Here is a 27,347-nt window from a genome sequence, read left to right on the forward strand (position 1 = left end):
AGTTCTTTACTGTGGGGGTAGTGAGCCTCGGAAACAGGTTGCCCAGGGAAATTGTGGACACCTCATCCCTGTCATACCAGGCTGGATGAGGCTTTGAGCTACCTGGTCTGGTGGGAAGGTGTCTCTGCCCATGGCACAGGGGGTGGAACTGGATGACCTTTAAGGTCCCTTCCAGCTCAAGCCATTCTGTGATTCTGTGAAAAGCAGCCTCGCTGAGAGGCCACAGCATGAATTTGGTTTGTTAGACAGAAGTTTGTCTTTGGGTGTGCTTTGGGCCTTCCCCAGCTCCACGGTGCTGGTCTGGGTCTGTTCCAGTGGTTTCAATAACATGGCTGTGCAGCCCTTGATAAAGACACAGATACCAAACATACAAGAAATGATTGTCCTGGGGTGTTTCCTTTCATCTCCAGGCCAGTTCCTGCAGGCACCAAGACTGTTGGAAGCTGCTGCCCAGCTGTACTCAATTTAGCTTGAGGCCGTAGGGCACCGAGATGTTGTTTTGAGTCTCGTGGTATGTCCTGGTATGCCCTGGCAGCACCTTTTCATTACAGGGCTGATGGTGAGTATTGTGGCTTCTGTGGGGAGGTTTCATCTGGTCTGTGGTGGTTTCTTCTTATTCCTCATGAAATGGCCAGGTGCCAGAGTCCCTCATGCTTGGCCATGTCCCTTCTGTGATCTGCTCTTAGCTGTTGGAACTCATTTTAGTGGCCTCAACAAGCTGTCCTGCTTGCTGAGCTTCAGGTATGAGAATTGTCACTATCTGAGTACTAAAATCCCTAAGGCTACATGGGACAACAGAGCATTTTGGAGATAAGGTCTCCACTGGAAAGAGGAAAGGAGGCACCTCTGGGCTTCTGCGGGGGATGAGGGAGTGGCCACAGAGCTCTTGTCCCCTGGAAAGGAGGGGAGGAGGAGAAAGGGGGAACCCAGCTTTTATGGGAGGTGGTAGATTAACATCAGTCGTGGGTGTGGAATATTTCTGGCTCTGGAGCACAGATGATGATCTGTGACATCCTCTCGTGACGTTTTTTCCATGGCCTCATATGGGAAGTTCCCTGTGCGGCTTTGCCGCCTTTTCTCCCTTCCTCACTCTGAGGATGTCACTGTGCTGAGGCAGGTTTGACACGTTTTCATCCCTGTTCCTGGACCTGCTGCTCTTAGAAAGGATTGTGCAAGGCAGAGGTGCTGTGTGGTGGATCTGGGCCGCTGCTGCCAAGGTCTGACTTGGCCCTTCGGAGAATTTGTCTTTGCAGCAGCTTTTACCAGCCATAGCCAGTGAGCACAGGGGAATCCCAGCCCTGGCAGCTGAGCATAAATTGCAAAACTCAACACTTCCTCTGATAATTCTTGGTAGAAATTGGTTTCCTTTCCTGAAATCTGCTGTGCTTGGCTCTCTGAGATGTACCAGCAACTGCTTAGACATGAATTTTCATTTTCCTCTTTCCTTTTCAAGCTTTTTAAGACCGACTTTCCCTCGCCAGCAGGAATGTTGGTTGGTTAGTCATCACTGACTGCAGCTCCAAGCTAGTGTAAAGTTGGACCGGTGGTGTAACTGCTGGGTGCCTTTGCACAGCCAAAGTCATCAGCAACAATACCTCTGATGTATCCACTAGTCTCTGGGATCACAAGGTATGAGCTGGTGTTTAGGGAGGCATCGATTAGAGTTCCTTCTGAATTTGAGACCCCTCCCTGCTTGGTTGCTGCCTGGTAATTGAGGGCATGGTGTGTAGCTCTCCCCTGCCTTGGGTGGGCACCGCAGCAGGACGGAGGTGGGGAAGCACCGTGGCACAAAGATGTTTGTGCTGCGAGTCAGCTGCAGCCTGGTTTGAGAGTTCATTTCCTGGCTGACTTTGGCATGTTGCATGGTCACATCTGTTGGGCTGTGCTCCTGATGTGGGCTTTGCCTCCTCTCCAGGCTACTCCAGCTCTGGGAACTGTGTTCCTCCCCTGGAAGAGAGAGTATTCTCCCTACAGGGAGCTTTGCCCCACACCTCTGCTCTGTGGGAAGGGTTTAAAGTGGACATGGAAAGCAAACACTTATCAGGGAATAAAGTGGCTGTCCTGCTTTTGGCTGAGATAGAGTTAATTGTATTCCTAGTTGCTGGTTCAGGACTGTGCTTTGGATTTAGTGTGAGAATAATGCTGATAGCACACTGATGGTTTTAGTTGTGGTGCTTGCACTAAGCCAAGGATTTTTCAGCCTTTCATGCCCTGCCAGTGAGAAGGCTGGAAGGGCACAAGAAGTTGGGGGGGGACACAGCCAGGACAGCTGACCCCCAACTGGCCAAAGGAGTATTCCATACCAAAAGGCACCATGCCCAGCATATAAACCCCTGGGATTTGGCAGTGATTGCTGCTTGGAGGCTGGCTGGATGTTGTTCAGTGACAAGTGCATTGTGCATCACCTGTCTTTCCTGGAGCCTATTTCACACTATTTTTGTTACCTCCCTTTTCACTGTTAGCATGACTGTTACTAATAATAGTAATATATTTTATTCTGTTTCAATCATTCAGCTGTTCTTGTCTCAGACTTTTCTTTCCAGTTCTCCTTCCTGTCCCACTGAGGGGATGAGTGAGTGAGGGCTGCTTGGTGCCTAGTTGCTAGCTACCACGACAGGGACATTTTCAGTTTGCTTTTTGTTCCTCTTCAGCTGGAATGAAAGACAGCTGTGAAGGAGAGAGATGTGTTATAAAGAGGAAAGGGATGTCGAAACTCAAAGATCATGCTTTCTGGAATGCCATAGCAAGGGCTGCTTGCCTGGCCAGTTTTTTAACCAGCAGTTCTGTGTGTGACACCTGCACATCGTGAAGGGCAGGAGGTGGAAGGAGAAGTGGCCATATGCCCAAGACACAGCAGAGAATGTACCCAGATCACCTGCAACTGTCGTGGTCACTTCTGTATCGGGAGTGTGGGAAAAGATTGCCCTGTTTAGCCAGGGATTCTTTCCAGAAGAAATAGCTGTAGAGGATGGTATTGTTTTTCCTGCTTGGGAATTGTTGCCTGAACCAGGAGGCTGTTTGTTTAGGTGATCCATGTTTTACCAGCTGGTGTACAAAGGGCAGTGCTCTCTGACCTGACCTTTTCGGGGGTTCGCTTCCCTCTCGCCAGTGCGTTAGGAGTTGTGTTCAGGCGACCTTTGCTGAAGGGACAGTGAGGCTGAGGTTACACAGTGCCAGAGCAGCTTGGCATTTAGTACTGAAAGCGTGGGATGAGAGTTTTCAGTGGCTCCTCTTCCTCTACCCACGCAGTGTGCAGCTGTGTCTTTCCAAAGACCTCGGCCTACTGAGCAGACTTCAGGAGCTGGCACTTTCTAACCCTTTGTGCTTGAAAATCTTACTCTAAGCTTGCCTGTAGGAACTGTGCTGAGCTTGGCTGAAGAACCTGTTTTCCTGTCCAGTGAAGTAGCATTTATGATCTAGAGTTATCCAAAGGGCTCTGCATGTGGCCTTCTCAAGATTATCAAGACATTTCTTGATGTGTCACATAAAAACCTGATGCCCTTCACCCTCCAAATGCGTTGTATTGGATGCTCCGTTCCACCTCCAGCATATTTGTGTTGTGTACTGGCAGCTGGCAGGCGTTTATTTTCATTTTCAGTGCAAGAGTTGGCCAACTGTTGGCTGTTGAGGGCTGAAGTAAGAACAATGGTGGCCAGGCTGTGTTCTTTCTCTGCCAGCTGTAATTTTTAAGCAGTGCAGGGAGTGGACACACCTTGAATGTGAGAATGCGTCGCCCAGAACAAGTGTGTGGCTCAACACGTGCTTTGTTTTATGCCTGCTTCTCACTTGCAGTGAGGTCTCAAGAAAGCACATTTCAGTTGTGGTTTTTCCCCTCTCTGTCTCCATTTGTCCCATCACTCTTGGTGGGTGTCATTACACCCATGATTTTTCTGCTTTATGCCAGAGAGGGAGCAGCAGCATCTTCAGTGGGGACATCTGCCAGGCAAAATGGAGCAAGCTAATTTATGTCACAGGTTTGCAGAAGCATATTCTGGGGGTTGTGGCTGCATTTCCTTTTGTATGACTTCAGATAGAGTTGCAGAAAGTTTTGGGGGTGTGTGAGGGAGGTGGATCTGCACCATGCACTTTGAAAATGTCATCAGGCAAGTTACAAACATTTACTCTCAGGGCTGGAAAATCCATCGGGGTTGAGTTGAATTTTCTGTTCTCTTTCCAGAAGCCCAAGATTTTTATCAGTTTGCTCAAAGGATTTTGCATGCTGATGTGAGTTCCTGGGCTGGGTAGGCAGACTGGCTCCTCTCCATTCTGTCAGAGCACAACTTCTGTAGGAGGGAAAATGTGCCCTGTGACACGAAGGGGGACTTTTTGGTGGAGGGGGTGTGTTGAGGTGTCTGACATCCAGGAGGAGTAGGGTGTACTGTGTTTCTTGGAAGAGGAAGTTAACAGGCAAGTTAGCAGTGTTTGCAGCCACAACACAGACAGGTAGCTTTGAAAGTGGCTTTGTGGTGGCTGCTTTATCTGGAAAGAGGTGTAGAGGGGTCAGGGCCACATGTACACAAATACCTTTGAGGGTTAAGGAGCAGTGGAGTTCTTCTGGCCACCTTGTGCAGCTAAGGCTGTCTCTCAGCTGGCAGATGTTGTCATGGTAAGGACCAGTCTTTGCACATTCAACCCAGACCGGGTGCGCTTGTTTCTCCCTGTCTTCTGCTGCCCACCTCTTCTGTATGTCCAGAGCTGGAGACCTGCTGGAGCTGGGCTCCCCAGCCACATCAGGAGTGACTTTCATCAGCTCCTGTGTGTGATAGAGGGTAATAAGGAAGGGTAATAACATCCTTTGCATCCTCAGTGCCCTTGGATACTGAGGTGAACTCGAGGGTTGGTGATAAATCACTGTCCTGAGCACAGAGGGTCATGTGCTACAGGAAATTCCACCACAGGCTCCCCTAGGCTGGTTCCTACTCTCACCTGGATGTATGCTGTCTTCAGATCTTACTTGATTTTGTTTAAACTCCAATCAGTGCTCCTTGTGACTTCATATCATGCCAGCTGGCTCCATGGCCAGTTCAGCACAGGGCTGCCAGGAGATCCTGTCATGTGTGCAGGCACAGTCCTAAGAAATGTTGAGGACATTACCACCTGGATGAAGGGATAGAGTGTACCCTCAGCAAGTTTGCTGAAGACACAAAAATAGAAGTAGTGGCTGACAAACAAGAAAGCTGTGCTGCCATCCAACATGACCTAGACAGCCTGGAGAGTTGGGCAGAAAGTAATCTTATGAATTTCATCAAGGGCAAGTGTTGGGCACTTCATCTAGGGAGGAATATTGCCAGGTATTGCTACAAGCTGGGGGCTGACCTGCTGGAAAAAACAGCTCTGTGTAATAGACCTGGGAATCCTGGTGGACAACAGAATGACCATGAGGGAGCAATGTGCCCTTGTGGCCAGGAAGGCAAATGGTATCTTGGGGTGCAGCAAAAAGAGTGTGGCCAGCAGGTTGAGGGAGGTTCTCCTCCCACTCTACCCTGGTGAGGCCACATCTAGAGTACTGTGTCCACTTCTGGACTCCTCAGTTCAAGGACAGGGAACTGCTTGAGAGGGTACAGCAGACTATGAAGATGGCTAGGGGACTAGAATATCTGTCTCATGAAGAAAGCCTGAAGAGGAGAAGGCTGAGGGGGGATCTAATCAATGCTTATAAATATGTAAAGGGTGGGTGTCAGGAGGATGGGACCAGTCTTCTTTCAGTGGTGCTCAGTGACAGGATGAGAGGCAATGGGTACAAACTTGAACATAGGAAGTTCCATCTAAACATGAGGAGGAACTTCTTTATGTTGAAGGTGATAGAGCACTGGAACAGGCTGCCCAGAGAGGTGGTGGAGTCTCCATCTCTGAATTAATTAAAAAACCTGCCTGGATGCCATTCTGTGCAACCTGCTCTGGGAGGGGGGGGTGTGATCAGATGATCTCCCCAGATCCCCTATTATTCTGTGATTCTGTGGCATATCTTGACCTCAGCTCACACCCTCTGTGTATACCTATATATTCCCAAAGGAACAGGCAGCTGGGAAGGCTGCTTCACCTTAGGGATCTCTCTGGTTTGAGCATGCCAGAGGGGAGAAGGGAGAAAGCTTCAAGTCCTCTTGGCATAGCTTTGTAGTGCTGGAGTGGGCTGAGAAGCAGACCCAGCAGTTTGGATCCCTGGCAGATGGGATCACGGCACACAGGCTTTCTGTGGTCTGTTCATTGCTTCCACAGTGATAAAATCTTTTATTCCCTACAGACTAGAGCCCAAATGCAAAGTGGTGTGACTGCAGTGTGAACCAGGGACTGACACTGGGTGTACTTGTGTGCTTGAGGCGCGCCTTGGGTTGTTGCGGGGCTCAGGTGGCTGATTTCAAACAAATTATCACGGTCAGGCAAAGTTATTAACGAGAGGAGAAAAAGTGAAATAGTTAAACTGTGCTGTTGGGGTTTTCCCCTCTGTGGGCTTCTGCGCTTGCCGCTTTCGGAGAAAACAGCGGAGCGGTTTCGGTTTCCACCTCCAAGCAGAGCCGTGTGATGCAACACCGGCTGGAGAGGCGGCGGTGACACCAGTCGCTGGGTCCGGCTCGGTTTGCTCTAAGTGTCACTTGTGGAATGCTGCGAAAGCGGATGCTGCCCGCTTGCTTCACCGCTTTCCCTCCCCCTTCCTTTCCCTTTCCCCCTCCCCACTTTCCCTCCCCCCCCATTTTCCTTTTCCCTCTTCTCCCCTTCTTCCTTTTCCCCTTTTCCCCCCTCACCCTTCTCCCCCACTTTCCTTTTTCCGCCACTTCCCCCCCCGCTTGCTCCCCACCTTCCCCCCCCGCTTGCTCCCCACCTTCCCCCCCGCTTGCTCCCCACCTTCCCCCCCGCTTGCTCCCCACCTTCCTCCCCCTTCCCCCCTTTTCCCTCTCCCTAACCTTTTCCTCCTTTATTCTTCCCCCTTTTTTTGCTTCTTCTCCCTTTTCTCCTTTACCGTTTTTCCTCCTTCCCCCCCTTTTCGTATCCCTGTCAGTCAGCGCCGGCTGTAAGGGGGTGCTCAGCCCGTCGCGACCCCGCTCCCCACCCGCACTGGCAGAGCCAGCCCGGCCCGGGTCCCGCCGCCAGGCTGAGCCCTTTCAGCCACCAACCGGACCGTGGGTCCCGGTGCCGGCCGGGTTGCTTTGCACCCGCAACAGGTGATACCGATGCGGGTCAGCTCGCAGCCCCTCAGCATCCCGCCGGGGCTACCGGTAGCGGGCAGCTCGCACCCCCCGGTATCCCGGGGGCACTGCAGGGCGGGCTCGCGGGCATTCCCGGAGGGGCGGGGCAGCGGCGCTCCGCCCCCGGGGCTGCGCCGGTTCTATATGTGCCGCGGCGGCGGCGGGGCTTGGGCAGAGTGCGTTGGCCGTGTACCGAAGTCTCCGTTCTTCCCCGCCCAGCCATGCCGCTGCCCCGCGTCTCGCCGTTGCTCTGCGCCGCCCTGCTCCTCGGCCTGCTCCTGCCAGCCGCCGCCGAGTCGGTGAGTTCCGCCGGGCTGTGGGAAGTGGGGAAGGACGGAGTCGTCCCTCGCCTGCCCGCCCCTGTGGGGTAAGGTGCTGGCAGTAACGGGTGACCCCAGGTCTCGGCATGGCACTTGGCCAGGGGTCGGGGGGGCGCTTGCGGCGGGTCCCACTCTCTGGTAGTGTGCGAGCTAATGCCCCGCGGATCTGCCCCCAGCTCTGTGCCCTTCTCCGGGGAGGGGGACAAATGGGTATATGGCAAATGGATCAATTCCCGTTCTTTCCGCCGGTTTCCTACTGCCTTCCTCGCCTGCCCGCTGCTTCCCCTGCTTGGTGCCAGAGCCGCCCTTTCCTATGCCCGGCCGTGCCCGTGTGCACGGTCTGCCCTGTTGGTAGCTGCCCCGGTGGTTGTGCCGGTCCTCTTCAGTCCCTTTCACCCACCCTGAGCACTGCTGAGCCTCGTCTTGCTCTGCTGTAAGCAGGGCTGGTGGCACTGGAGCAGCGCAAGGTACAAGGGTATGTGATCCAAATGAGCTGCTCTCCATTACAGCTTTGATCTCCAACTGCTCGTCAGGGGTTTAAGACCTTTAATCTCTCTTTGGTTGTGAATATATGATGGGTTAGATAAGTGCAGCGTGTTACACCATGGGGAGGCTTTCCAGTCCTACCTGAGCTTGGTCATTCTGGTACCTGGTATCTTTCTGTGCCTATCAAACCTTCCTCATCTCCACATGGGAGTGAAAAACAGTCCACCAGTGTGGAGAGTTTGAGTCTTGCATCTATATAATGAGCTGAAACAATTTCAGTGCTTCAGGCCGGGCACGCGTGGGATCTTCATGGTGAAGCAAAGATTCTGGGACTCTGGCTTCCCTGCTGTTTGTTTGGTTTTGTGTATCCGTCTTGCTGATAGTGCAGTCAGGCAGATTCCTCTGCCAGTGTGAAAGAACTGCTGAGATTAAGGTAACTGCTGGAGATCAGGGGCTCTCCAAACAGGGCTTAATCACCCACATTGCTTCCTTAGGGACTGAAGGCTGGGTGGGCAGATCAGAACTGATAAGGTTCTGCTGCTCCGTTGCTTTCTAATAGGTTCGGGGGGTGTTACTGATTGTAGAGTAGGAAACTCCCACGGAGAGCATCTGTAGTAATTGTCAGCTACTCTCTGCTAAGATGAACCAGCCCAAAGCTACTTTACTGTAATCTGGTGTCTTTATCCCTGCTATTAAGCACGTGAATCGCCGGTTGGAGAACTGGCCCGAACTGGTAGGGCAGACCTTTGGGGCAGACAGCATCTGGAAGTTGCATTGACCATGTTTGGTATGAAATGCAACTTGGTGTGTCCCTGGGGAATTGAGTGGTCTGTGAGCATCGGATTTCTGCAAAGACAACAAATTTTGCCCAGATGTATTCTGGAAATCCTTATATAGAGCTGGTATGGGGGGGGGGGGGGGAGAATTTGTCCCTATCTGCTGAGCGGGCCCTGGAGCAGTAACACTGCCCTACTCTAAAGCCTTGTTCAAACAAACTGTTTGGGCTGTGGGGTGCTGGGGAGGAGACAGGGATGACACACTGTTTGGGAGAGGTCTGCTGGCGCTCCTCCCATCTGGGTTTTTTTTTCCCCTTCTATTTTTTTTCCCCTTTTTCTGAACAGCTCTGCCAAAACGTGCAGGGCTGCACAGCCTGTGGCTCTTGGGTTTTCTGTGCGGCCAGGGCGAAGACAGGTAGCTGCTTCTTAACAAGATGGGGATTGTATTTCTTGTGCTTATGTAAGAGTGTGGCTTTTGAGAGGGATTCGGTGCTTGAATATTTCCCTGAGCCTGTACAAACAGAAATGCCTTGGCTCCTTTCCCCTTGCCTGGCTTTCTGGTGTGGATGGGATTTCTCGGTGTGAAGCAATCTTGGATGTGCTAAGAGGGTGGGGAATATTACTGAAGTACCCAAGTGTGACGTTGGGGCTGTGCTCAGGCTGCGTGTGGGTTGTGTTACAACAGCCCCACAGCTTTATGTGAGGACGTTTTCTTGTTCCCCTGGGGTGTGGGAAGGTTGCAGCTGGGGCCTGGTGTCTCCAGTGGTCCCTGGAGGAAAGCAGAGAGACACACAAAAAGCCAAACCACCAAAGGCTGTGTGTGCAGGGTGCAACCCTCTGTTGGTGATGTGCAAGGATGGGGCTTCTCCACAAAATGCCTTTTGGGGCCTGCTCTCTTGGGCTTGTTCAAGTGAGGCAGAAAGCCACCAGTGCAGCCAAGAGTGGCATCAGTGGAGCTGATGAAGGACTTGAGGTCTGCCTGGCTTGGCAGAGTAGCATTTTTGAGCACTCCCTGTTTTCTTAGTATCTCAAAGTGCCCCTGGCAGCACAGGAGGGAGGCAGCAGGTATTCCCCTGTAGCAGAGGTGCCTCTTAGGCTGCTCCTAAGTTTGAGCTGCAGGAAGGCTTGGAGTGCCCAGACCTCAGCAGGGCCATAGCAACGCTGATGGGCTACAAGCTCCTTGCAGCTGTCCTACTTTTCTGCCTGGAACTATGCAGAAGTGTCTGCAACACTGCATCGTGCTTGTGAGTCCCTAGCAGTACAGATAAGCAGAAATCCAACCCACAAGCTGCTGGCAGGGTATTGCTGAGAGTGGGGGGGGGGGGGAGGCTGTGTTCTGTTAGTGGGCTCTGTTTGCTGGTTTAAAGCAATCATGCTTGGAGGCCTCCTGATTGGCAAAGCTGGTGTCTTGTTGATGATAGCTGTGTTTGGAAAGTAGTGCAGCATTATTAATGTTAAAACCGGTTTGGCTTGTCCTGCTGCCATTGATCCCCGAGGCCTGTTCTTTCTGCTCTTTGCCCAGTTTCTCATCTGTCCCTCCCAATCAAATCAAGACATTGCTAGCTGCACGTTTTACTTCATTTTACCTTCTGACTTGGCAAACTCACCAGGCAGCTGAACACCCAGAACAAATCCTGGCTTTTCTTCAGCCTTCCCTAAACCACCAAGCAGCAAAACTAAGAGGATGTCCCTTAGTCCTGATGGGAAAGAGCCTTTGGCTTCTGCTAGCTGAATGTAGAGCTGATGGGATGAAACACTTGCAACCTGTAGGAAGAAACAGCCTCTTGAGCACCTTGTACCTTGTCGAACTGCATGTGCGGCTCATGGCTGGAAGTTGGGGCGTGTATGGTCCCTCTGCAGCTCAACATCTTGTCCATGGAGGCACCCACACGAGTGTGAGTATTGCATGGGGCACAAGTCAGGGAAACAGTGCTGCTGCCCAGCTCTCATCTGTCCTAAGTGCCTGCCAGCTCCCATGCTGGAGAACACTTGCTTGCGCTTCGTGTTTTCCAAACGGCTTACGCAAGAGAGAGATCAGGGCTGAACTTGGTACTTCTCAGACTCCCTGTACCAGAGACTCATTCATTCTAGGAAGTTAAGGCTGTTGGCCAACATGATTGCGCCCTTTCCTGCCCCTCCTTGTTGTCTTCCAAGGCCTTGGAGATCCTGCAAAAGGCCTGTGTCCAGTCCAGCAGCAGGGAAAATGTTTTTTCCTGTGCGTCTTCCCCTTTCCTCCTCCCCTCCAAGCCTCGGTTAATGGCTTTTACTCTTGCCTTGAGCGTTCTGAATGGTTGGGGTGGGGAGGCCATTTGCAGCTTTCAAATGCATGAAGTGGAGCCTAGTGTGACCTTGTCATGGTTTTTGTGATGGTTTATTGTCTTTGATACATTCCTGTCCTCTTCCACCACAACCTGGAAGCTGCTAACTTGACTTTCCGAGTGACTGTGGAGAGACTCTCGACTAGCTGTTCAGCTTGCAGGCTTCAGCACTACTTCGGCAGCTACTTTACCCTCCCCTCTCACTCCTGGTGCTGTGAAATGCTCTGTCGAAAACAGTCTGTCTGCTTGACTCCACTTGGCTCCAAATTAGCACTGGGTTGTGCTACAATTTGTGTTTAGTTGTTCTCCCTCATGGGTGAATTGATGGACTATTTAAAATCAGCTTTCTTTCTAAATAGGGTGATGGTAACTGTGTGAGTGAGGGAGACACGATGGCTGTGCTTCTAGGGGCTGTGATGTAAATGACTTCATCTGACTTGTGAGATTGCTTGATTAAGTTACTCTGCTCCCTGATTGCAGAGCCCCCCTAGCTATCGCTGGCTAGGCAAGATGGAGCAGCCATGCTTCGAAACAGTTCCTGGCTCTTGAGTTGACATTTATTATCCTCTTCAGCCTGGTCTTGCACCCACCTATTCCCCCTCCACTCAGTGCAGCTCGGTTCCTTTTGCCCCGTACCAGCACAACCCTCCTGCTGGTTTCACAGCCTCCAACTAGCAGCAAGTGCAGTGGAAGCCCTGCAGACCCATGGGGTCAAAGCTTGCACAAGCTTGACCTGGAGCTGCTGTTGTGGAGCATGTGTGACTGTTTGAGACTTGGTGGAATGCAAATGCTTTAGATTAAGGATTCCAAAGGTTTGCACTAGAATGAGACTCTTGTGGTGAGACTGGGCTTGGTGGCTCTGAATGGAGAGGGCAGCCTGCTTAAAGAGTTTAACCTGCAATAATCATCTTCTGCAGGGGGCTATAAGAGATCCTGCGTTGATGAGCTGGTAGGGCTGCACTTCTAGGTTACTTCAGACTTCCATTTTTATTTGTTTGTGTGTCTTTAAGTGTGTGCCTGAATGCTTGTGCAGGAAATGGTGCTGCCTCTCACCAGCTCTGCTTGTATCGCAGTCAGGCCAGGCTCAGAGCAGTCATCCTCTGACTCAGGGTTCCTGGCACTTGCCTGGCCTCACAGCTCCTGGAGGCTTTGCTGTCACCCTCTGAGTAACGGCCCTGGCCCCTTACCCAAACCCATGACTCAGACTTCCGAGGTGCTGTGTGTGGCACAGAGCTGCTTCTCTTCTTATGGGGTTAGGAGGGTGACTAGTTAGAAAACTAGCGCTGCTTGGCAGTCTGCTGTGCTGCCCTTGGCACCAAGCAACTTCGCTGCTGCCTCTCCTCTAATCTGCCTCAGGTTGTGGCTACTGAGAGCAAAGAAGCAGTGGAGCTCTGACATGTGACTGCTGCCAGTCGCTGAGCTGGTGTTGGCAAAGGCAGATCAGAAAGTGGCTTTGTCTTGAGCAGCCCCTGACTTGCTCTGGAGACTCTGTGGATGGTATATTTTCAGACAGATACAGTGAGAAATGAGAGCTGCATGGGGGAGCTGAGCAGCAGAATTATCTGAAGTGACTGAGAGCCTTCAAAGAGAACTACAGGAGTGGAAGGCCTCAGAAGAGGGGGTTAAAAATCCTGAATCTGGAGAAAATGTCAGCGTGGGAGGGGAGCACACACAAGATGTAGCTGTGTCCCTCTCTGTTTCTGGAAGTTGGCTGACTTAGGATCTGCATAAGAAATGTGTTTTTACTTTTGCTGGAAACATGCACTTTTGTCAGCTTTATCCTTAAATCCTTCAAGGCTGAGACTCTGTTTATAAAATGCCAACAGGCTGTTGGACAAATTGCTTGGAAAACTGTAAAATCAGAGTAGTTAACTAAAATCTCACAGAGACACTCCTTGGGGTGGGAAGAAGGCTCTGGGACATGTGTAGCACTGTTACCTGAGCAGCTAGTGTCACATCAAGCAAAACCAAGGTTTCTTCTTGGTTAATCAAGTAGGGTTCTGTCAGGGAAAGCAAGGCCTGCCTTGGGAAGGATTTCTCTTCTGATGTTGCTCTGCCTTAGCTGTAGAAGGGGAAGAAGTGTCCCTACCACAGCCCAGCCACAACTGTGCTGGTCTCTGCTATGAAACTGGAATACAAAGGGATGTGGCCATTCCCCTTTTACCGTGACAGGCTGACCCTGCTTCCTGCTCTCTGTCTGCCCTTACAGTCAAACTGCAGCAGTGAAAGGAAATATTAGTGTGTGTGTTAATGACTGTGAATGTACCTGCCTTGGACTTGCACTGAAGTGGCCTGCGTGGCACAGCAGCTAGAAATCTCGGTGCTTAAAACTGAGGTGGCTGAGGGGTCTGGCTGGAAAAGAAAGATGCCTGGGATGATGGGATGCTGACCTGGAGAGGAGCTAGACCCACAGGTCAGGGGATGGCCAGCATGGGGCTGGGTGGGTGTCAGAAGCTTCTTTTGTGAGCTAGTGTCCTCCTTTAAAACCAGAGAAACTTCTCTCCCCCCTCAATGGAAATACAGTCCTTACTGATGTCAGGAGCTTTTTCTTGGAAGACTCTGTTCCCCAGCGAGATAAATATTTATTGCTAAATCCACAGCGTGCAGTGGAGCAGACTCTGGAGCCAGGATCTCGCAGGAGGCTGTTTGTGTGCAGGCTGTTCTTGGCGCTAATTCCAAGTGTGCCGAGCGCGAGGAGCTGCTCCTGCGCCTTGTGCCGGGCCAGCCCGGGAAGGAGTGACCAGAAGAGTTGGGTCCCTCTGCTCCTGGCTGTCACACGTGGGTGCGTGGACGTGGTCAGGGAGGGCTGCAAAACTGCTGCCAGCTGCTCAGCCCTGCTTGGAGAGGGGAGGAAGCAGTGCTGGTAGTCCGGAGCTCTCAGAGAGGCAAACGCTTCGGGGAGTGACAGGCTTCCCGCAGTACAGCTGTGCTACCCCCAGCCGCACACGCACTCTGCTGCTTTCTGGGCCCCGGCTGAGGCAACTTCTGCACGAGCTGGGAATGTCTCCATTGGAGAGAAGAACAAAAAAACCACCCCAACGCTCCATGCTCTGAAACCCATCTTGTGCTGCTGTAGGCAAGGAGGAAAATCCCTGCTGGAGCAACGTTTGTTTGTGTCCACACTCACAGGGCTGTAGCCCGATAGCGCTGGTAGGGCTGCGCTGCCTCAAGTGCTTTCGTGCTGCTGGCTTCCTCTGTGGCAGCTTTTTGCTGGTAGCTTTGCCAGCAGAGCAAAACTTTAAACAGCAGAACTGTGCTGGCAGAGCTCAAGTGCCCGGGCTAAGCTGAAATCTTTGGGCTACTACTTCTGATTAGATTAAAAGGGGTTGTGGGAAGGGAAGCATTTGTAGGGCACAGCGTTGGGAATCTTGACTGTACAAACAAGCTGAGATTAGCTGCGTGGTGAGCCAGCTAGGAAGGGCACTCTTTGAAGTTGGGTGGCTGCCTGGCTTAATTTTGCTAACACTCTGGTGTGAGGGAGCATAAAGATCCTGAAAATGCACGTCACATGCTTGGTGCCAAGTGGAAATTCTGCTTGTGTGCATGTGCAGGGAAGTACTGGGGTGTAGCTGTTTTCTAGGAAAGGGCAACGAGGGCAGGCCTCTCCCTGGCGGCGGGGGGAAATGTGATACGTGAAACATCCCAAGCCTGGAGTACCAGCGTGATAAATCAATCCCAGCATGAAGTATTGGCATGGCAAATCATCCTTTAATGAAAAGTTGCTTTGCTGGGGCCTTTGTATCCTGTCTTTTTTTCCACCTTCCACAGGCAGGGATGCAGTGTAGAGTATACTCTAGTATAGAGCAGGGTAACTCAGACTGAGTTGCGAGCCAGAAAAGCCTGAGTTCCTTGTTAACCTTGAGGTGAGCCCTGGGCAGTGAAGCATATGAAATACCTGTGACCAGGTCTGTAAATACTATATATATAAAACAATCTCTTTATGAACTAGGTGTGTATCACTACCCATGACCACCAGAGCCCTTCATGGGTGTGAAATGTCTCTGCTGCAGTTGTTTTCCTCCTGAGTCACATGAGAGCTCCTGCAGTTTCCCTCTGAACCGTCCCTTTATTTGCTTCCAGGGAAGTGATTGACACGCAGCCATCTGCAACTGCCTGCTGAGCTTTATCTCTGACTGGAAGGGGGAAGCACTCGCCTCCTTCCCTGCTTGGGCTCTGTACTCTCCTGAGCTGGGCACCGAGGATTTAGAGCAGATACTTAGCCACCGTTGCAGTAAACAGATCCCAGCATGTGCCTGTCTGGCAAAGGACTCGATCTTTATGGCTTTGCTCTTGGTTGATAATCAGGCAGGGGCAGTTAAACAAGAATTCATTCCTTTGTAATCTCTCTGTCCTCCTCCCGCTCGCTGTGTGGCCGAGAGGCCATGTGTACGGCGTGCTCTGAAGGGAGCAGGCTCTGCAGGCAAGCGCACTCGAGTTAAAAGGTAACCAAGGCTTGACTTTGTAAGTGCAGGGAAACCTATTTTGAGCGAGCAGAGCCTGGGAGGATTCATCCCCACTGCAGGGGAGGCTCTCCAGAGCCCAGGATTACGGTGTCATTGCCACGGGGATTATGCCTCTGCTGCCGCATGAGCCCCAGGGGAGCTGCTCGCGGCGACGCAGCTTAAAGCATCACAGAGGGAGCGGGGGCGAGCCGGGAGTGACCCTGGCCCAGGCTGCGGGAGTGCTGGACAGGCAGGGCTGGGCCTGCCCCCATGCAGCACATGGGCTGTGCAGTGTGAGCACCAGGAGGGTTGTGTGGCTGCAGGGGGATGGATACCGGGATGAACAGGGGCTGACTGGGGATGCTTCTCTGAAGTCCCCGTGAATGAGTGATGCTTTTACCAGCCAAATAGTTCACCAGCTTGCATGTTGCTCTTGCTCTGCTTTGAACAAGACCCTGCTCCTTGCCTGTATTACTGAGCACAATCCACAAACTGAAGATATTATTTTCCCCTCTGATAAGAGGCACAGGCAGCATGCAGTAACTGGGCACTGGTACTGGGGATGCAGTGCTGTCCCCTGCTGCCAGTCCTGGCCTTTGCTTGTGTTTCCAGTTTCCCTTTTATTCCTTAAAGGTGTGATGGATTTACCTTTGCACTCACTGTGAAGGGAGTGCACCTGTAGAGTGACTAATCAGAGAGGATGTTGGCAAGGCTGGCATTGCCTAAAGCTGCTGTGCCTGTGGTGCTGCTCAGGGACTGCTTGAAAAGCACTGGGCAAAGGCACAGTGGCATTTAACCACGTCTGGAAGCCTCGGGGTGAGCCTGTTGTGCAACTAAATACACCCATGTGCCTGAATGCAAGCTCTTTGACTTCTGTCCCTTTGCACAGAGGCCATTGCCTGTCTGCTGCAGGTTGTGGGACAGGCTAACCAGCAGCAAGAAGCAAAATGGTAACCTCAAGCCTAGGCACAGGGAGTTGGCTCAAGTGGATTTTTTTATTGCAGTTGATGTGTTGAAGGAGTTAGGTGTGACCTGGTTTGAAATATTACAATTTGCCTTGCTCTGAGGACAAAAGTGACTTCTGTGGCTTTGGGTGGTTGGCTTGTTGCGTGGTTTTGTTTTGGGTTTGGTTTTTTGCTTCCCTATAGAGGGGAGTAAAGGGTGGTTGGGGGGCATATCTTACTGGTCTAGGAGGAGTTGCCTCTGCTGGGAGCTTATAGCACTTTAAGTAACTTTATTTTAGTGCTTATTGAGATGAGAAGTTAGAGCTCACTTTGATTCTTTCCCTTGGAGGTCAGCTCTGCTTGCTGATCAGAGCCTCTGTTTCCAGCACCGTGTTGGCTCCTCCACTCCCCTGCTTTTGGGGGCTGGTGTGCTTTGGGGAGGTGAGCTCAGCTTCTAAACCCTGATCCTTTGCATGCTTTGCCTGACTTAAACCCTTTTTGGTTTGTGTTCTCCTGCAAGGTGTTGGTGGAAGTGAAATCTCCTCTCTTGGTCTTCATGGTTTGCATTTTTGCACTGGAAAGGCCCCACTGGGTTTGACGCAGTTTAGTTCCTGATGCAGGACAGCACGAGGGGCAAGGGTGGTGGTGGCTTTGAGCCATCTCTTAATAACCAGGCTCTGAGGCTGGGCCATGTGGGCAGCTGCTCATGTCAGCCAGAGCCTTTTCTTGTTAAGCTGATCTAGATGTGCATTGTGGTGGTTATGAGATGACATCTGTCTGTGACAGCACAGGTCTGGGAAAGGTATCTTATGTAATACTGCTCACTGAACTGAAAGGAGTGGCTCTGGACAATGGCCTCTGAGTACAGAGCACCTGAGAAGAGCCCCAGGAGCAGCTTACATCTCTCTGGCCTTTTGGGCTACGAAGGGTTAACAGGTCTGCACCTCTGCCCCTCTTCTGCCACCTCCCAGGCTGGCCCAGTTCTCCTGTGCCTTTGTCTAGGAAAGATTGACTTTCACCTTGCTCCTGTTGACTCCTGGGCTTGTGTACACAGTGCTGGGGAGGGAGATGCTGGAGCCAGCGCTGGGTCTCCAGGCCAGAGCTGTGAACTTGATAGAGAGCTCCCTGCGCTTGGGCTGCCCCAGGCTCCGCAGGGCTGCCTCCCTGGCTGGCTCTGACCCTTCAAAGAAGCCTTTGATGAACTCTGTATTTGATCAGAGACAAGGGCCAGCCATGAAAGCCAGTTCCATGTCTGGAAAAACTGTCTCTGCCCCAAAACCTCATTTGGGTGTTTTTTGAAAGGGTTTGCAAACGCAGTGGTGAGGCCCTGTGGGCTGGGGCAGGGGCAGGGGCAGGCAAGCTGCTGGGGTTGGTTGTTTCCCAGAACTGGCCAGCGGCCGGGGAAATTCTCACCGTGGGCAGAACCTTTCTCTGCTGCCTCACTAGATAGATGGCTCTGCTTTGGGAAGAGGCTGGTGGCACGCTGGGGCCCTAAATGAAAGCCCCAGGAATGTGAAATGGAGTGGGGTGGGGCACAGCAGGGCTGCAGTGCCCTGCCTGGGGTGCGATTGCTGTGCCTGAGCTGAGCAAAGGGCTCTTGCTTCACGCAGCAGTGCAGCTGGTCTCAGGCTCAGAGAGGAGACCTCCGTGCCCAGCTCTTCCAGGAATGACGCTCACAGCTCATGTGCCTGACGTGCTGGGCGTCTGGCAGGGAATACTTTTTTCCCCCCTCTCCTTTCACACACCCCCACCCCACCCCTTCTGGTTTTTTTCTCCACTGGCAGGCAGGAAAAGCTTCTGCTCTCCAGCACGTTGGTTAATCCCCCTCGGTGCTTACTGGGGATAAAGCTGCTTAACATGAAGAAGAAATCCTGGAACTAGACTCCTGCAGAAAAGGTTGATTTCTGCACAGACCCCTCGGAGAGAGGAGCATATTAATAGTAGGGTTTGACTTCAGCTGCTGGGGCAAGGTGGGGCTGTGCAGCCGCCCAGTCTGACTCTCCCAGCAAATCCCTGGCCTGGCTCCAGTGCTGGGATAACAGGTGGTAGAAAGCAGACTCAGAGCAGCACTGGTGCCCTTCTCCAGCTGGCAGTTGCAGAAGGTGTTAAGCTGAATGTGGCTAGAGACAACTTGGCAAGGGCTGACTGTTGTCCTGGGGCTGTCTGCTAGCTCTTTCCTCTTGGCTGCAGATTGCCAATTGAGAGGAATCACAGACACCTTTTGTGGTGCTTCTCCACCCAATAGCAGAGAGGTGGGGAGAACTGGGTCTTATTGGAGAGGGATGCACTTTTTCAGGAGTGCTTCAGGGAGCTCTGTGTGGCAGTTGGGAACCTGCACTAGCTGTTAAGTTCATGGAAGTGCCTGTGTGCCCTCTCTGCAGGTGTGTATGCAAGGAATGTGCCTGCTCCACACCTGCCCTTCCAACGCTGCACTCCAGCGTTAACTCTTCCCTAGCTCCCAGTGGAAGCCTGTTCTGTAGCAGAGCATGTCCTGAAACCTGGAGGGTCTGTTTGGAGGTGCCCAGCAGCCCTCAGACTTCCCTAGCAGGTGAATGTGTCAAATGAGACTCACTGCCCACAAGAGAAGTTTCCCATATGGCTTGAGAAGCTCTCGTGGCTTCCAGGAACTTCCCAGCCCTTGCTCAAGAGGGTGATGAAGAGTGAGTCCAGGGAACGCTCCCATATAATCTTATTTACGCTTGTGAGTCAGTAATTTCCTTGTTATGTCCCCTGGCCTGTAAACACTGCCTGTCCTGATTTCAATGGGGCTTGCTGATAGCCAAACCTGCCGCGTTCCACAGCGCCTACTAATCGCCGTGGCTGCCTGCCAGCGCTCTGCTCGCCGCTGGCCTGGTCTGCTCGGGGCTGATCTGCTCGGGCCAGCCTGCTGTCCAGCTGCCCCGTGGCTTGAACGTGGGCTTGCTTGAGCCACCCTCCTGAAGTTAGCTGGCTGTGATTCATAGTGAGGTGCAGCTGAGCTGGCACGGGTGTGGCTTGGCACGGAGCTCTTGCCAGCCCCGCTCTGCTCCAGCCCCCCAGCCGCCTCCTACAGACCTGCGGCGAGCGTGCTCCCCAGCCCTGGTGCCCCGGTGCCGGCAGATGGGAGTTGGGCTCTTCCTGTCCCTTGATTAAATGGCCAAAATCTCTCCTGGGAACAGCCACTGCAGGCTGGCAGCCCTTGCTGTTGCAGGTCTGGCTCTGGCTTGGCTTTGCATACCTTGAAATGAACTTGCCTTGGGAGCGAGTGATCCGACTTGTTAAGAATGCCTGGTTCCAGGCTGGGAGGGGATTTCTTCCCAGCTGGCCTTGCTCTCCAGCCCCCTTCCCATCACCTAGTGCCAGACTTGGCCAGAGTGGAGCCAGGGGGTCTAGGAGGAGAGCTGGCCTCAGCACTTCATGCCCTCCAGGCTGTTCATTAGGTTGTCTGCCAGCAGACTTGCTGGGGAAACCAAAGATGCCTCAATAAGCTGATGAAAAGCACATCTAGTAGCCACTGCTCCTCGTGCCAAATGAGAAACATCTTGTCCTGACCACAAGGCCTTGTTTGTGGCAAAGCCAGTGTGCTAATGGGGTAGGGAAATGTGGGCAGAGGAAGCTGACACATGGTTGTGGCTTGATTGTTGTCCCTTGCTGGTGAGATCGATAGCGGTTGCCAGTCAGAGGCACCCTGGGCTGTAGGATGGGCCACACCTGGCTGGGCAAGCAGGAAGGCTGGGCCCAGCCTCTCAGGGTTTGGCTGTTGCCCCAGTGAAGCAGCAAGCACTGGGGCTTGGGTGGTGCCACCCAGTTCTAACTGTCCCCAGGAGCTTCTGGTCTTCACCTCCCGTGAGGCTATGTAGTTAGTTCATGTTAAACCCATAAATTAAGAAGAGCCCTCAAATATGCAGGGCTGTGGAGCAAAGGGATGGTACAAGAATGGTCTCCTGGGTAGATAAACATCCAGGAAAGCTTCCCAGTCTTTCTGTGAGGGCAACATGACAAATGTTGACAGCTTAGCCCTGGGCTATGGGACCCATCCATCTACATTGTGTTCCTTGCCTTAGGGGAAGGGGTCAAGTCCCCCACCACAGCTATGACTTCATAGCTGTGGAGGCATCTGGAGCTGCTGGAATCTGAGGTGATGTTGAGCAACCCAAGAGCTCATACCTGTGGTACCCTCACTGGGGCTGGCCTCAGGGCTGTGGAGGGAGGAGAAATATCTGGGGAAGTTGCATAATAACCTTTGTGGGGGCAGAGGTTTGGGCTTGTGGCTCCTTGGAAGGTCCAAGTGCAGATGAACTGTGGTGTGTGAATTGCCCTTGTGGTCAAACAGCTGATTTTCTGGGAGGCCCTGCTCCTGTTTTGCTGGCAGGAGGCTTCTTGCCTATCAACCCTAGGATCACAAACTCCATTTTACAGCCTTGTTTGTTTACTTTAGCTTTAAGAGGTGAGGCTGGGGAAGCTCTTGCTCTAGGCAAGTTGTTAGGGATGGCAAGTGCTCTTGAACGTCAGTGGTGTTGCACTGCAGTTCAGCTGAACTGACAGGGCAGTTTTTAACCCTTGGGTGATTAGATAACTTTGTTCTTAGTACTAAGCAGCACCAAAATTGCCTGGCTGTGAGGCTTTGGAGCTATGCAAAAACCTGACTGTAGGTGCCAGGCTTTTCCTCTGGGAGTGGCAAATCCTTCCAAACCCCCCCCTGACTGCAAGGTGAAGGTGTTGCTTTTCCTAATGCTTTTGCTGGAAACTCCTGGCTGAGATCCTGTTGTGTTATTTTCATCCTCTGGATTCAAGTGAACCTCCTGAAGCTGTAGCCCTCAGGAAATTCCCCTCCCAGGTTGGCCCACACTTCTCTTCTGAGAAATTCGAGGGGAATTCAGCTACTTCCAGGCTGATAAAGATAATGCTTTTGGTGGGCAGGAAGTTCAGCATTTAATGTTCTGCTGGTGAAAATTATGTGCTTAGCACAGGCTGTGAACTCCTGACCCTCTGCAAAATTCTTCTGAGGACTTGCATGAAACTGAGCACCTCCCCACTCTTGCTTGCAGGTGAGAGAAACTGAGACCATGGATGCCCAGTGGCTGGACTACCCTGCCTCTGGAGACTTGCCAGATGATGAGGACATTGGCGAGTTCAGGCCCCACCTAACTTCTGATGAGTTGGATATAGATGAGACATCTGGGTCTGGAGGTAAGCAGGGAAGGGGGCAAATGGGTTTCCCACAGTTGATAATTTGGTTCAGTATTCCTAAGGTTGGAAGAGACCTCAAAGGTCATCGAGTCCAACCTGTCACCACAGGCCTCATGACTAGAGTAGGGAGGACACTACTGCCCACTGCAGGCTTGAACTCACACCCTTCCCATTAAGGGTCTGATGTGCTACCAACTGAGCCACCTGAAGGGTTAATGCAGAATGTCTTCCAGCAGCAGCCCATGACTGATGGGCTATGGGCATGGCCAGAGCTCCAGAGGGGCCAGTGGTGGCAGGTGGAGCTGAGGAAGCTGTGTGAGTCCTAGTCACTCAGATCAGAACACTGAAAGTTGTTGTACCCTGATGCTGAAACACTCAGGGAAGGACTGATGGAGTCCAGCCAAGCCTGTCTTACTGCAAGTGAAAAGGCTTTGCCCTGGCTGGATCTCTTTCCTGTTGAGCTCCAAAGAACTTCTGAGAAACATAAAAAGACAAAAACCTCTTGTTGAGGAAGATGTTAAAAGCCTTCATGTCCCAGCTGAGGCCAGGCAAGGTAAGGGACTAACTGGTGTTCATGTGAACTCCTGGTGACATGCAAAGCTCCCTGCCCAAACCAGTTTCCGTAGCTCTCTGTCCCCTTTATGTGAACATTTGTTCACTGAACAAGTGCTGAAATGGGTGCCTGGCATGTTTGGGCAGATCTGGTAACCAAAGGGCTGGTGAACTCTCCTTTAGGGGTGGGTGGTGAGAGCATTGCCCTCCGTTGGCATCAGTTTAGCAAGCTGTAGCAGACCTGCTTTGCAGGGCAGCTTCTGATAATCTGCAGCAGGCAATGGATCCAGCTGGAGACCCCTCCCGTGTGGGAGGTGTCGGTTGCAAGATTACATCTCAAGGTCTTGTGCAATCACAGCCGTTAAGCCGTGGAAGCCCTAGTCAGAGGGAGGTGTCGGCAGACAGCAGGAGTCCTGGTTTGCCTGCAGTCCCTGGTGTTGAGTGTCTGTATTCTGGAAAAAGGGCATGTAAAGAGAGAGAAACTTAGCATCCTCCCCCTGCTTCTGTTTACTATTGTGTGTTTCTCCCCTCTGCAGACTACTCAGACTCTGAAGATGCCATGTATCTGACCACCATGGATACTCCTCTGGTAGGTGTTGCCTTGGTGTGTTTCAAGTGACACACAGCTCTCTGAATCCCCTTCCCCCTGCAAGATGTGGCATCCAGATGAATCCACCTGCATGAGTAGCAGCAGTTTACTTGCCCTGCACTGAGCAAACTTTCTTTTCCCTGCACACCCTCCTGCTTTCAATTGCAGGTAGGCTGGGTGCTGCTTACTGATGGGTGTGGTGTGTCTGTATCCTGTAGATATCTGACAACTATATCCCTGGAGATACTGACAGAAAGATAGAAGGTGAGAAGAAAAACACGATGGTGGACAATGAAATCATTCCAGACAAAGCTGTACCTGTTGAAGAGAACCTGTCCAACAAGATCTCCATGGCAAGCACAGCCAACAGCAGCATCTTTGAAAGAACAGAAGTCCTTACAGGTAAGGCTCCACCAGGTCCTGATAAATCATTGATACTGAACATCAAATTTGCCTCTGTGCTTCCCTGTTTCTCTTGGGAAGGAGTCCCCTGCTGACCATGGGAGTGAGATGTGTTACCTTTAGGATGAGAGGAAATGGCCTCAGGTGGCACCAGGGGAGGTTTTAGGTTGGGTATTAGAAGAAGATTCTTTGCTGAAAGAGTTCTTAAACTCTGGATCCGGCTGCCCAGGGAGGTGGTTGACTCCTCATCTCTGGAGGGGTTTGAAAGATGCAGAGATGTGGTGCTGAGGCACATGGTTTAGCACTACTCTTGATAGAGCTAGATAATGGCTGGGCTTGATCTCAAGGTCTTTTCCAAGCATCACAGTTTCCTGATTCTCTGACCACCTGCAGGAGGGTCACACCTGCCTCCTGGTCCTTAAACAGCAGAAGAGCCACTGCTTGCCTTGCCAGGGTAAACAGCTTGGTTTTAAGACTGACAGCTGACTGTTGGCTTAAGTGCCACACAAGTCATGTGGCAGCTGCTCTGCACCCAGATACTCCCTCAAGAAGAAACATATCTAGCCATAAATCAGTGACATCAGAGATTTTGATATTACATGTAGGCGGTTTCCTTCTAACCTCTGCCCAAGCCCTGCTGCTTCTGAGCCTTGCCAGGAGCCAGACAACTCTTTTAAGTATCCAAGCACCTGGCTGACTGTTAGAGCACAACCAAAGGACTGGCTTCCCCTCAGAATGTGGGACAGACCTGTCTCAAGGCACACCATCAAGCACTTGGCCTGATGGTCTAGGTACAGACTTCAGCACTCCTTGTCCACTTGTGGCCATCCTCCCAGTTAGAGGAGTGACTGGGAGAGTGGATTGCAAGGCCACTCAGCAAAACTTCCCTGCAGTCTTGTGGTCACCTTTGGTTTGAAGATGCAGAAAATACTGGTGGTTATTTGGGGAGTTTTTGGGGGGGTGTTGGAGGGAGGAAGTTGTGGTAATGGGATGTTGCTGTTTGTTTGCATGCCTTTTTTAACTACTTGTGTGAGACTATTTCAGACTGTTTGGTGTCTCTGCAGTTTGGGGTGGGCCCTTTTTGGGGTGGTTTTTCTGCTCTCTCCCCACACAGGGAGGATGGCTCTCTGTCAGACTTCTTTCTTGCATTAAACTGGAAGATTAGCACCAGCCAGTTAATGTGGAACATGTGATTGTTTATTCTGTGGTTGGACTGAAAGCAGTTCCTGGTCTTTCCCAATAACAACATCTGCTGTGACTGAAAATGCCAGCACATGTGGGGACAGGCAGAGGGACAGCACTGGCTCTGGGGGCTGGGGCTCTCAAAGCAGATTTTCAGATGCAGCTGATTGAGTTGTCCAGGAGTTTAGACTTACTCCATGCTCTTTCTTTGCTCCCTCCCCAGCTCTCATTGCAGGAGGGGCAGTGGGCCTTCTCTTTGCTGTCTTCCTGATCCTCCTCTTGGTCTACCGCATGAAGAAAAAGGACGAGGGCAGTTACGACCTCGGCAAGAAGCCCATCTACAAGAAAGCCCCAACAAACGAGTTCTATGCCTAAAGCTCAGCAGCACCTCCAGCCCTTCCAGGGCTGACCAGACTGTATGGAAACACTGTGCCCTCAGATGAGATGTGCTGAACAAATGCTCTTTTGGGATTGAATTTCAACGTGACTTTGAGAAGCAATCAATCTTTCTCCGTGACCCTTTTCCATCCTGCTCAGCCAACAAGGGCCCAAAGAAATACAAAGGGTCTGAAACCAACCCACCCACCCCTCAAGTGTATTTTTGGTTTGGGTTTTGTTTTGTTTTGGTTTTTTTTCCCTTTCTCCAAAGCTAGCACAGAAAGAATAAAGATGCCAAATGTTCTGCTTGGTTTTGTAGAGGGTGTATAAACACAGCCCAGACTGTGTGGAAGCAAGCGGCGGCAGCCGGCGTGCCGCGCTCCGGCTTGGCTGCTCCTAGAGAAGATGGCTGTGGTGTAAACCTTGCTAATGATGTCTTGCCAGCAGGCTGTCGCTGGGAAGGCTTCTGTGGAGAACTCTTTGTGACTCTCTTTACACTACAGATAACATTGCCTTATCAGGGAGTCCAAGGCCCAGAGTGGAGGGGGGTTCTAAACCCCTGAATGCCATAAAGAGCCTATGGGAACCCCTTCCCCAGGAGGCTTTTCCTGTCGGCCACCCCCCCCCCGCCCCGGGGGCAAGGGTCATTAGTCCATGCAATCAGGACAGCCAGCTTTGTTTGGCCATGGCAACACCCTTTCCTTGCCTTCAGTCTCTTTTACCTTTTGATATTTTTAAAGGAGTGCTTGTAGGATTATGTTTTTTTAACCACAACATTTTAAAGGAAAACAAAAATAGCCTAATGTTTAGATAGCATAAAGTCTGTAGAAATAACCCCCCCAAAAAAAACCCCAACCCTCTGCTCTTTAATTTCCTCAGATCTATGTTGGTTTTTTTTTGTTCCCCCAATCCCTTTGTGTTTCCTTTGGCTGGGCATTTTCTCTTAGAGATGTTTTCTGTGCTTCACACCCTAAACTGAAGCAAGGGTCTGCTGCAGCGTGTTACAGGTTTCTTCTAGTTCCTAGCAGCTACTGTAGAGGGTGAAGATATTAATGGGGGTTTCCTCCCCATAACTGTTTTAGGAGGTTTTGATTATTTTTGTAATAGAACTATTTATAGTTTCTGAAATGGCTGCTCTTTCTCATTTGGTAGCTTTTTATCCTCTTTTGGTTTTTTTTTAATGTAAAAACACTAATATAATGAGTCTCTGTAAAAACCTATTTAAGCTTTATTCTGTGAATTTGAATTATAAAGTCAAGGCAATAACTTTTTAGGATCAAGCTGTGTGCAAAATTTGGGTTCATAATATGATGGGGGGGGAGGGAGGGGGAAAGAGGAGAGTATTTCTAGCCTGTAATATAATCAGTCCTATAGAGCTCTATATTTTATATTTGACTGAGAAATACACAGTTGAGAGTGAAGAGGCTGGAGTTAATTCTTCAGCAGCCTTACTCTGTGTGAGAGGTTTGGTCTTTGTACTGCTGTTTGTCCAGGGTCTTGTCTGGAGTGAGAGTGGATTTGGGCAACTGGGAGCAGCCCAAGTGCTTGGGGCTCCTTCATGTCCCAGGTCCTGGGCTGTGCCTTGGAGCAGGCTGTGGTGGGAGATGTGCTGGGCTGGAGCTGAGCTCCCTTTCTGAGGTTGCTCTCTGAAGCAAGCGTTGGAAGCTTGCAGTACAGAGGAAACTCCTTGTTTGGGGGCTGGCTGTGTTGGGAGTCCCCATGGTGCTGTGCTGAGTACCTGTCTCTCACAGAAGGCTGCCTTTGGTAGCCAGAAGTCTGCTTCAGTGGCATCTCCCAGCTGGGAGCACTGAGCTTTCATAGATGGCTTGTTCTGAACCGCTTGCATTGGGTCTGTCTTAATGTATCATGTGCAGAGCTCCTACCTCTACTGAGAGTGAGACCAATTCCCCCAGCGCTCCAAGAGCAAAGGGCAGGGTGCATGGCCTGTGCTGCTGCTTCAGGAAGGACTCAGAGATACCTTATGCAAGTTGTGTCTTCCTGCAGCTCTTGGAATCTGGCGTGGGGGGTCCCCAAACTGAGCAACTGGGTAGGCAGCATGAAATCTGATGTTTGTGAGGGCAGTTTAGCAATCTTACTGACTCTTGAACCCTCCTCACTGAAGCTTTGGCATAGGTTTGAGGCCAAATTCATAGAGGCAGGAGAGCAAAGTTCAGTTTTGGCTGGTGCTGGCAGCTGCCTCTCAGAGCTGGCAGGCGGGGTGGGGAAGGCAGGGGAGCCCTGTATTGAGACATTGGTGCAAGAGGCCTTTTCTCAAGGGTCCTCCTCCAGGCTGACTCACTTGCTTGGTCCCTGTACAAGTGTGTCTGGGAAACTGCCAGCTCTGGGAGGCTCTGAAAACTGCATGGAGTTCACTGCAGAGTGGGAGGGAGAGGGAGGACTTCACTGCCTGTGGACAGCACTGCCAGGAAGGCAGGAGCGGTGTCTGCTTGTTGGGATATTTAGATTCTGTTGTGTAATTGCTCTTGGGGATTTTCCACTGTTACTGCTTTATTTTTTTCCTCAAATAAACTGGTACTTTCTAAAATTGGCTTTTGGACTCTTTCTGATCTGAAGTTACTTTTGGGAGCTGGATAACAGGGAGCTCATG

General features: G+C 51.5%; 1 protein-coding gene across 3 annotated transcripts; it reads left to right on the forward strand.

The window, feature by feature from the left end:
* The first annotated feature begins 485 nt into the window (after window positions 1–485).
* Window positions 486–27,284, forward strand: SDC4 (syndecan 4). Of its 3 annotated transcripts, none has more exons than XM_068149860.1 (5): window positions 486–559; window positions 21,495–21,636; window positions 22,725–22,777; window positions 22,996–23,179; window positions 24,585–27,284. In XM_068149860.1, the coding sequence occupies exons 1-5, from the start codon at window positions 524–526 to the stop codon at window positions 24,734–24,736; spliced, it is 567 nt and encodes a 188-aa protein (XP_068005961.1). In that variant the 5' UTR covers window positions 486–523; the 3' UTR covers window positions 24,737–27,284. The 3 variants fall into 3 exon arrangements, with proteins under 3 accessions (XP_068005961.1, XP_068005960.1, XP_068005959.1); XM_068149859.1 differs by lacking the exon at window positions 486–559 and adding an exon at window positions 7,345–7,480; XM_068149858.1 differs by lacking the exon at window positions 486–559 and adding an exon at window positions 10,409–10,658.
* The last annotated feature ends 63 nt before the right edge of the window (window positions 27,285–27,347 follow it).

The sequence above is a fragment of the Melanerpes formicivorus genome, unplaced genomic scaffold (assembly GCF_026170545.1).
Source record: "Melanerpes formicivorus ecotype bairdi unplaced genomic scaffold, bMelFor1.0.p_v2 SCAF_19, whole genome shotgun sequence".
In the NCBI taxonomy this organism is placed as follows: Eukaryota; Metazoa; Chordata; class Aves; order Piciformes; family Picidae; genus Melanerpes; species Melanerpes formicivorus.

Excerpts from the sequence above, each read along its gene's own strand:
- SDC4 (XM_068149858.1), top strand. The coding sequence starts at position 10,464 with ATGGGAAAGAGCCTTTGGCTTCTGCTAGCTGAATGTAGAGCTGATGGG. Across the intron at positions 22,778-22,995 it reads CCACCATGGATACTCCTCTG|ATATCTGACAACTATATCCC; the intron begins GTAGGTGTTGCC and ends TGTATCCTGTAG. Across the intron at positions 23,180-24,584 it reads AAGAACAGAAGTCCTTACAG|CTCTCATTGCAGGAGGGGCA; the intron begins GTAAGGCTCCAC and ends CTCCCTCCCCAG.